Source organism: Rhincodon typus, chromosome 45 (genome assembly GCF_021869965.1).
Source record: "Rhincodon typus isolate 14 chromosome 45, sRhiTyp1.1, whole genome shotgun sequence".
Taxonomy (NCBI): domain Eukaryota; kingdom Metazoa; phylum Chordata; class Chondrichthyes; order Orectolobiformes; family Rhincodontidae; genus Rhincodon; species Rhincodon typus.
Window position 1 is genome coordinate 463,945 of NC_063376.1, and position 10,297 is coordinate 474,241.

Below are 10,297 nucleotides of genomic sequence, written 5' to 3' on the forward strand. Positions count from 1 at the left end.
ACAGCACAGGGAAAGCCCAGCACATGTGTCTCTCACACAGACACACAGTGTCACCAACAAGGTCAACACCTACCATCCAGGGAGAGCCAGTCGATCTGTGAGCTGGGCAGTGCCAAGGAGTTCCGAGCCCTGTATTCAAACAGCACCGAGTTGGAAATGAAGTGGTTCTCACGAGCCACGTGCAACCTCACCAGCCCTGCTTCATGAGCTGGAAGGAGAAAAGATAAACAGCTTCAGACTTCCCAGGAATGGGACAGCACCCGATAGTCAATTGGCAATGAATTCCTGAACTATTTACAAATAGGAGGGTACCAGAGAAGGGTTTTGATTGAGCAGCTTTTACCCAGGTAGGGAGTAGTGATACAGTGAGGAGATGTCCATACAGCACAGATAGCTGGACAATACACACCCACTGGGAGCTGGTGCTAGGCCATTCAGCCCCGAGCCTGCTCCACCATTCAGCAAGATCAAGGCTGATCCCGTAGTCACTTCAAGTCGATAACCTTTCACCTCCAGAATTCAAAAACTCTCTTTCTGAAAACAGCAGTGGTGAAAGCAGAGTTCTGAAGATCTGCTGCCCTCTGAGAAACCATTTCACCTGATGCCTGTTTTAAATGGGCAGACTCCTTAGTCTTAAACAGTGCCCTACACTCTCCCACGAGTGTGAACAACAGCCAGTTTCCACCTGATCATTCTCCTCTCTTGTGGCAAGGTGACAGATGCAGGCCGATTCTGGAATTGGTTTTTGGAGGTGACTGTGTGGATCAGAGACGGAAGGCTGTACAGTAAACTGTTCAATCAAACCCTCCTGAGATAGACCATGGCCTGCCAGTGTCTTGTCGGTTCAGGGGCTGCTATGGGTGACTGATGTTACAGCTTCAATTAGCACTGAATCCCTAAATGAACTGGGCTTGCCCCAGGATACAGGAATGAGAGGAAGCTACTGAACCTCTCAAGCTGGTTCTACTGCTCACTGAAAGAACAGTAGATCTGTCCCTGAACTCCATCTAATCCAGCACAGCTAACAGGGGAAGAATTCTTTCCATTCTGACTGGCAGCGAGGTCTTGACCCACCTGGACAGTAACAGCGCAGGACACCAGACTGAATGAGCGAAGCTGGGACTGTGACCTGGTCAAACGTACAGGAGAATTGCTCACTGCCATCATTCCACGGGCCTGTGATGAGGACTTTCACACCACCCTGAAGGGAAAAAAGCACAACACTGTCAGTGATAACACAGTGTGCAGCTGGAGAAACACAGCAGGTCAGGCCACAAACACACTCTGCCACGGACCACCCTCCCCAACACACACACACACACACACGCGTGCAAACACGGGCACACACACTGACACATTCACACGCACGCACACAAACACACACACACACATGCGCAAACACACACACACATACAGATACCCAAATACACACACGCACACACACAGACACACACAGTACAGGTGGCACGGTGGCTCAGTGGTTAGCACTGCTGCCTCACAGCGCCAGGGGACCTGGGTTTGATTCTACCCTCGGGCGACTGTCTGTGCAGTTTGCACATTCTCCCCGTGTCTGCGTGGGTTTCCTCTGGGTGCTCCGGTTTCCTCCCACAGTCCATTGATGTGCAGGTTAGGGTGGATTGGCCTTGCTAAATTGTCCCATAGTGCCCAGGGATGTGCAGGTTAGGGTGGATTGGCCGTGCTAAATTGTCCCATAGTGCCCAGGGATGTGCAGGTTAGGGTGGATTGGCCATGCTAAATTGTCCCATAGTGCCCAGGGATGTGCAGGTTAGGGTGGATTGGCCGTGTTAAATTGTCCCATAGTGTCCAGGGATGTGCAGGTTAGGGTGGATTGGCTGTGCTAAATTGTCCCATAGTGTCCAGGGATGTGCAGGCTGGGTGGGTTGGCTGTGGGAAATGCAGGGTTACAGGGATAGGGGTAATGGGTCTGGCTCTTTGGAGGGTCGGCGTGGACTGGATGGGCTGAATGGCATGCTCCCACACTTTCGGCATTCTATGAACATACACACGCACACATCCTGGCTCGCTGAAGTTCTGAGCATCTTTTTGTTTCCTTTTCTCAGCAGCGGGAGGATTTAGTTTCAGTGCCAGGCTGGTCATTGTGCCAACACACTGAGGCACCAGCCTCGGCTCAGCCTGCCATAAGACTATAAGATAGAGGAGCACAATTAGGCCATTTGGCCCATCGGGTCTGCTCCACCATTTGATTGTGACTGATATGTTTCTCAACCCCATTCTCCTGTCCTCTCCCCGTAACCCTTGATCCTCTTACCAATCAAGAAGCTATGTTAAACAAAACCGAAAGAACTGCGGATGCTGGAAATCAGAAACAAGAACAGAAGTTGCTGGAAAAGCTCAGCAGGTCTGGCAGCATCTGTGAAGAGAAAATCAGAGTTAACGTTTCAGGTCCGGTGACCCTTTCTCAGAACTGATGGTAGCTAGGAAAATACTCAGTTTCTAAGCAGAGGATAGGGTGAGGTGAAGGGGGTAAGGAGTAAATGATAGGTGGAGATAGAGTTCCTGCCTACCTTCTGCATATAAACCAACTTTTTCCAAGCTACCATCAGTTCTGAGGAAGGGTCACCGGACCCGAAACGTTAACTCTGATTTCTCTCCAAAGCTGCTGCCAGACCTACTGAAGTTTTCTAGCAATTTCTGAAGAATCTCTCTATCTCTGCTTTAAATATACTCAATGACTTGGCCTCCACAGCCCCTCTGCAGCAATGAGTTCCACAGATTCACCACCTTCTGGCTGAAGAAATTCCTCCTCATTTTTGGAAACCTTCTCCAGGCCCCCTCCAATGCCAACACATCCTTCCTTAGATACAGGGGCCAGCAATATTCCAAATGTGGTCTGAACAGAGCCTTATACAGCCTCAGCATTACATCCCTGCTCTTGTATTCTAGCCCTCTTGAAATGAATGCTAACATTGCATTTGCCTTCCTAATTGCTAACTGAACCTACATCTTAACCTGAAGAGAATCCTAATATGGATTCCCAAGTCCCTTTGTGCTTCAGTTTTCCAAAGCCTTTCCCCACTGAGAAAGTGGCCTATGCTTCTATTCATCCTAGCAAAGTGCATAACCTCACACATTCCTACATTATATTCCATCTTCCATTTCATTGTCCTCTCTCCCAGCCTGTCCAAGTCCCCAACACTACCTGTCCCTCCAACTACCTTTGTGTCATTTGCAAACTTAGTGACAATGCCCTCACAGTTCCTTCATCCAGGTTGTTAATGTATAACGTGAATAGTTGTGGTCCCAGCACAGACCCCAGTGTAACTCCACTAGTCACCAGCTGCCATCCTGAAAAAGACCCTTTATCCACACTCTCTACCTTCTGCCAGTCAGCCAATACTCTATTCATGACAGTACCTTGCCCCTAACACCGTGAGCTTTTATCTTATTTAACAGCCTCCTGTGTGACACCTTGTCAAAGGCCTTCTGGAAATCCAAATAGATCACATCCCTGGCTCTCCTTTGTCTAACTTGCACGTTACCTTCTTAAAGAATTCTAACAGATTTGTCATGAACTCCCCTCGACAAAGCCGTGCTGATTCAGCCCTATTTTACCAGGCACTTACAAACTCTCTGCAATCTCATCCTCACTAGACTCTAAGATTTTACCAACGACTGTGGTCAGGCTAACCAGCCTACCGTTTCTCGTCTTCTACCTCCTTCTCTTCTTAAACAGCGGTGTCACATCAGTCATTTTCCAGTTTTCTGGGACTCTCCCTGACTACAGCGATTCCTGAAAGATCACCACTAATGCCTCTGCAATCTCCTCCAGAACTCTGGAGCATAGTGTATACAGTCACCTTCAGACAGTTCAGCTTCCCCTTAGTGATGGCCTGAACACTTACCTCTGCCCCGGACTCTTGCTGTTCTGGTACGCCGCTGGGGTCTTCCACTGTGAAGACCGATGCAAAGTATCTATTCAGTTTCTCTGCCATTTCTTTACTCTCCATTAGTACTGCCCTGGGGGTGAGGTCTGGGTCTTCCCTCGCAGCCCCTACAAATGACTATTTATGCCATTCCTGCTGAATCTGAAGCAAACACAGAGCGTACTGGAGAAACTCAGCAGGTCTGGCAGCATCTGCAGAGAGAAACTGAACTAGTGTTTTGAGTCTGCTGCGACTTTTCACCACTACCTTTTTAAATCTGCTCCTCTGCCAGTGACTTCCAGAAAAAGGTTCTCTACATTCTACAGCACTGTTCAGTTACAAAAGGCTGGGCCCTGGTTGCTCCTGTGTAATAAACTGTACAAGGGCAGGACAGAAAGAGGGGAGGGCAGTGATAAAGAGAATGATTACTGGTAGAAGGGCAGACCCCTTACCTCGGGGTAAGACCACTCAGGGGAGAAATCGGTGATGGTCACATTTTGCCCACTCTGAGCTGGGCCACTGGGCAAAGCAGGTGTTGGATCTGCTGGAGTTCCTGGCACCTCGGGAAATGCCAGGTTTGTAGCAGTGCCCAGCGAGAGCTGCTGCTGAGGGAAGGAGCTGATTGGAGAAGGCAGGTCTGAAAACTGTGCAGAGACGGTCTGCGCTGAGCCCTCGGCTGGAACGGCAGTAGCTGGGTTACTGCCGTAATGTGGGAAGTCTGTGCTGCTGTCTGCCATGAAATCTGACATCAGGTCCGGGAACTGGCTGTCGAAGGAGATTTCAAAGTGGTCAATGTTGAGGTCTATGTTGGATGAAGACACTGCTGAAGAGGAGAGGTCGTTTTGGATGATGGTGTACAGGTCAGGGACATGATTGCATTGTAATTCCAATGAGCCTCCAGTCTCCTCTGCGCTGCCACCAACATTGTACTGCACCTCTGACTTGGCAAGCTGCTCCATGCCCACAATGCCCTGTACCCTTGTCATCTCGGTGTCACCATTTGTCTGCGACGTTGTGTCCATGGACACCTCAGCCTCTGGCACATCCGACTGGAAGGTCACCATCGGCACAGAGGGTGACAGGTCTTCTTGCACGCTGTCATCGCATTCCTGCGGAAACAGGGAGGCCGGTTCCGCTTTCACACTCTCGGGGGCGGTGGGAGATGGCATTAAAGCTCCTGTGGACCCCTCCTCATTTCGGACGAAGAACTGGTTTCGGGATGGAGGAAGGGGGCTCCCAGAGGTTGGGAGGGGGCTGAAGACGCTGCTGAAGTTTTTACGGTCCTCCGTGTTACTGCAGTCCATTTTCTCCGGCGCGGCCGGTGGGCCGGGGCTGGAGGTCACTGAGTTGACCTCGGCAGTCACCGGGAACGTTGGAGTGACCGGATCCAGACCGGGATTCCGAGGGAAGACAGAGATGTCGGGGGAAGCGTGGGGTGTTCTGAAATCCAGGCTCCCAGGTGTCACGCTCTCCAGACTCTCTCTCTGGAAATCCGGCTCCTGCTTCAGATCGCTGCTTGGAAATCGGGAATCGGCGGTGCGGAAGGAGCTGGGATTGGTATTCCCGTCCTGGCCAATCCGTCCTCCTCCTCCTCCCCCATAGGTCTGGCCCTGCTTGGGGCTGTTTAGGAAAGAGTTGTGGTCGAAGGCAGCGTTATTGGTGGACGTGTGAGTTTCTGATGTATCCATATTGCCCTCGACAGTCTGGGGCAGGACGAGCCCAGCTGTCGTACTGGGAACCAAAGACAAGCTGATGCCAACAGCCACGGGAGGCAGAGTCAGGTCATGGCCACTCACAGGCAAGGCTGGGCTGCTGGAACTGGTAGCAACGAGCTGCTGACTGGGAGTCAGTGACACCGCCTTATCCCCAATCCCAGTCATTAGGATGACGGCGTTCTGTGGGATGGTGCAGGTTACCGTGGCGACGGTGAGATTTGGCACACTGGCGGCAATGGTGACCGAGCTCAGTTCCCTCTCGCAGTAGCCGTTGGTTCGAGAGGCTGGAGGGTCGAGGGCACACTCGCCCTGTCCCAGCGACTTTGACAAGGAGACCTCATCGCTGCCATTGACCTGCAGCACGGTTTTCGGTAGCTTCACAAGCTTTCGCTCCTGACTGTCAGCTTTACCTTCGTCCTGTTCCAGTTTGTTTTCCACACCTGAGAGATTCTGCACTTCTGTTAAGGCTGAGCACGTATTGAGTCGGATGTCCACTTTGGGAGATATGATTCTGTGCTTCGTGCTGTTACATTTATGAGGAATACTACTCCCCGTTGTCCCTGCTCCAGGTGCAATTCAGGGGGGAAAAGAGACATAACAATTAAAGCAAATTTCAACCTTCAAATACAGGGGACAGAGAGCTCAATTACCCCCCAAAATACCAACACAGGGGACAGGGAGCTCAATTACCTCCCAAAATACCAACACAGGGGACAGAGAGCTCAATTACCCCCCAAAATACCAACACAGGGGACAGAGAGCTCAATTACCCCCCAAAATACCAACACAGGGGACAGAGAGCTCAATTACCCCCCAAGATACCAGCACAGGGGACAGAGAGCTCAATTACCCCCCAAAATACCAGCACAGTGACAGAGAGCTCAATTACCCCCCAGAATACCAGCACAGGTGACAGAGAGCTCAATTACCCCCCAAAATACCAGCACAGGGGACAGAGAGCTCTATTACCCCCCATTATGAACAGCTGACTAGGTACAGAGCAAATGCCCAAAGTCACAGGAAGGAGATGTCATTATTACCACAGGAGTTTTGCTGGATGGGCCGGCCCTAACTGTCCCTTGGTGGTGAGCTGTCTTCACCCACTTAATTGGTGGTGGGGGGGCGTGGGATTTGAACCTGGGTGCTCCACAGCATTCGGCTGGGCCTCTACATTACTGTCTAGTGACAGCATCACTACAGCACCGTCCTCCTGGACTGAGGGAGGACAGGCACTGCCATCCACAGGCTGAACCAAGACGCACTTCCCGCGGCAAGGTGGGGGCGGGGGGACAGTTAGCTCAGCTGGTTGGACAGCCAGCGTGTGATTCAGAGCGAGCCCTATAGCGTGGGTTCAATCCTGCACCACCCTTCTCTTCAATCTCTCCCCTCATGTGAGGCCTGGTGACCCCAGGTTAAAGCAGCACCAGTTTCCCCTACCCCCCAACCCCCTCTCTCTGCGTCTCTGTCGAAGGGGAGAACAGCCAGTGGTCTGTTCACAACATGGCCTGCTCCATCGGGCTGTAACAAATGGGGTTCCCGATCTCAGTGGCACAGCAGCACAGAGCCAGCGCGAGACGTGACACTTACCAAAGCTGCTGTTGCAGAGGCAGGCGTGAGTACGAGGCTGAGGTTTGACTTGGTGACTTTCTAAAACCTGGTGGACCAGCTGCTCAACAGAGAACTCCGTTACTCCATTACCATTGCTACACGTCCACTTAATGCAATGGACTGCAAGGGAAGGGAGAAAGATCACAATGAACACTGCATCAATAACTGAACCTTACACTGCAGCCGAAAGCACCCCTTCCTGGCTCTCACAAAGTGCTTTCCAATTTAACCTGCTCCCCAGCTCTCTCACAATATCCTACGTATCTACCCTCTTGGTATCTGCTCTCTCTCAGTATCTGCTCTTTGCAGCTATTGATTCAGACTTTAGTAGCCTCCCAGGAAAGATGGTTTGTATCATCATGCCTCTCAATGTGAGAGAAATCTCTCCTTATTTCCCTTTGCCAGTTATTTTAAATCCATAATCTCGCGCAGTGCATTAGAAAGAGGGAACAGGTTTTCTTCTCATCCTGAATATTTCTGCTTGACCTTCTCCAAAGGAGAACAATCCCAGTTCCCTCCATCTCCCCACATTCACCGAGATCCCAAGTTCCCAGCACCATGCTGGTATATTGCCTCCCCACCCTGAGGTGCTGACATACTTCTGAAAGTGGGGGACCCACAATTAACAGTAATACTTCACCGAGGGACAGCATAACTTCCCTACTTTTACATTTCCAGCCGGGGATATGAAGTTGAAAGTCCCACATCCCTTCCTGCCTGCTTTACCCACATGCCCTGTCACCCTCAAAGGATTTGAGAATGTACAGACCCATATCCTGCTGTTACTGCGCTCCCACCCCTACACCATTTAAAGTGCCAAAACATCACAGAATCACTAAATCCCTACCATGTGGAAGCAGGCCATTCTGCCCATTGGGTCCACAGCAACCCCATGAAGGGCATCCTACCCCTACCCTATCCCTGTAACACTACATTCCCCACAGCTAACCCTCCTAGTTTGCACACCCCTGGACACTATGGGACAATTTAGCATAAACTGGAGGATCCAGAGGAAACCCACACAGACACAGAGAGAAGGTGCAAACTCCACACAGACAGACACCTGAAGGTTAAATCAAACCCAGCTTCCTGGTGCTGTGAGGCAGCAGTGCTAATCACTGAGCCACCGTGCTAACCGCTCAGCCACCGTGCTGACCGCTGAGCCACCGTGCCACCCCCATGTCATTTACACTCTTCCTGCAGATTGCTTTTCCCAAAGTGCATTATCTGCATTAAATAGCATCTGCCACCTGTCTGCTCACTTCGACAGTTAGTCTGTATCCTCCTGAGATCTATTCACAATCTATACTGCGCCAAGCTCCCTCTCTCCACCAGCAAGTCACCTTGTAGACAAATGGCAAAAGCAGTGTTGCTAATACTGAGCCCTGGGGAGCCCCACTGCTTCTTCCCCTCCAGGTAGAGAAAGTTCCAAGCACCGTCACTCACTCAGGAATCCATTCACTCCCTTCCCAGTTACCTGCCCTCAATCTCCTGAGAGTGAGACACAATCTGGCCGAAGGTACAATGGCCATTGAGAGAGCGGGATACAATTCAATATGAAGAGCTTCACAGTCAGTGACATTGCCTGACATCTAAACATCGAGTGCACCACAGAAACAGACCCTTTGGTCCAACTCATCCATGCTGACCAGGTATCCTAAATTAGTCCAGTCCCATTCACCAGCATTTGGCCCATATCCCTCTAAACCCTTCCTATTCATGTACCCATCCAGATGCCTTTTAAATGTTGTAATTGTACCAGCCTCCACCACTTCCTCTGGCAGCTCATTCCATACACGCACCACCCTCTGTGTGAAAAAGTTGCCCCTCAGGTCCCTTTTAAATCTTTCCCCTCTCACCTTAAACCTATGCCCCTCTAGTTTTGGACTCCCTCACCCTGGGGGAGAAGGACCATGGCTATTCACCATGCCCCTCATGATTTTAAAAACCTCCATAACATCACCTCTCAGCCTCCGATGCTCCAGGGAAATAGCCCCAGCCTATCCAGCCTCTCCCTGTAGCTCAAACCCTCCAACCCTGGCAACATCCTTGTAAATCTTTTCCGAACACTGTTAAGATTAACAATATCATTCCTATAGCAGGGAAACGAGAGCTGAGTGCAGTATTCCAATAGTGGCCTAACCAATGTCCTGTACAACCGCAACATGATACCCCAACTGCTATACTCAACGCACTGACCAATTAAGGCAAACATGTGGTCTTTCCACAGTGGGAGGGGTCACAGGGTCGACCAATTCATTACTTGGAAGATGATTCTGTTCGTCCCTGACCCAGGGTGGGGGGCTGTGGCATCCCTGAGCCCTCCAGTGAGTACAGGTGAGCACAGACAGCACTGACCAAGTTATTGTGAATGAACTTGGCCCGTACGCATAATTCAAACACTGATTCCACACAGGAACAGGGTGTAATCCTCCCACAGGGCCAGCTGGTTTCGGAGAGTGAGGGTTAGGATTACGTTCACAAGGAGAAGTCTTACACATTGGCTTGAGCTGACAAATGAGCTCCTCCTTTGACCATTTCAGCCACTCCTTCCTATCGCTGTTCACCGAGCACAGGGTGGGCCCGCACGTTTTCCCAGAGTCTTCAGGGACAGGCACGTTCAGGTAGTGGACTAACACAATGTCAGGATTCTGCACGACAAAATTCACAACAAATGTTAACACATAAGGCGGGGGCAGGGAGGCAACAAGGTGACCCCAAGGAAAAACATTACCTACCCGAGGTCAGAAACACAAGCCCGTTGGGGGATCAACATAGCAACAGCAAACACCAGCTAGTTATACAGCAGCACCAAATAAAGGCAGGATGGGCATACCAGAAATTAACTGAGGAGGGAGGTCTCAATACTAGAATTAGGGAGGTCTGTAATGGATAAGGACTCTCTCTCTCTCTCTCTCTCTCACACACACACACACACACACACACACACACATACACAGAGGGGGCTGTAGGGGATAAGGACTCTCACACGCACACAGGGGGGCTGTGAGGGATAAGGATTCACACACACACACACACACACACACACACAGGGGGCTGTAAGGGATA

At 50.8% G+C, this 10,297-nt stretch overlaps 1 protein-coding gene across 1 annotated transcript in view; it reads right to left on the reverse strand.

Annotated features, from left to right (window-relative positions):
- The window catches only part of LOC109925017 (calmodulin-binding transcription activator 1-like), a 53,454-nt gene that overhangs the window by 32,073 nt on the left and 11,084 nt on the right, over nucleotides 1-10,297 (reverse strand). Inside the window, exons 6-10 of the mRNA XM_048620010.1 lie at nucleotides 9,726-9,879; nucleotides 7,208-7,348; nucleotides 4,358-6,180; nucleotides 1,075-1,201; nucleotides 74-208 (exon numbers count right to left, since the gene is read on the reverse strand). Coding sequence (XP_048475967.1) covers nucleotides 74-208; nucleotides 1,075-1,201; nucleotides 4,358-6,180; nucleotides 7,208-7,348; nucleotides 9,726-9,879 — 2,380 coding nt within the window. The remainder of the gene's footprint in view (nucleotides 1-73; nucleotides 209-1,074; nucleotides 1,202-4,357; nucleotides 6,181-7,207; nucleotides 7,349-9,725; nucleotides 9,880-10,297) is intronic.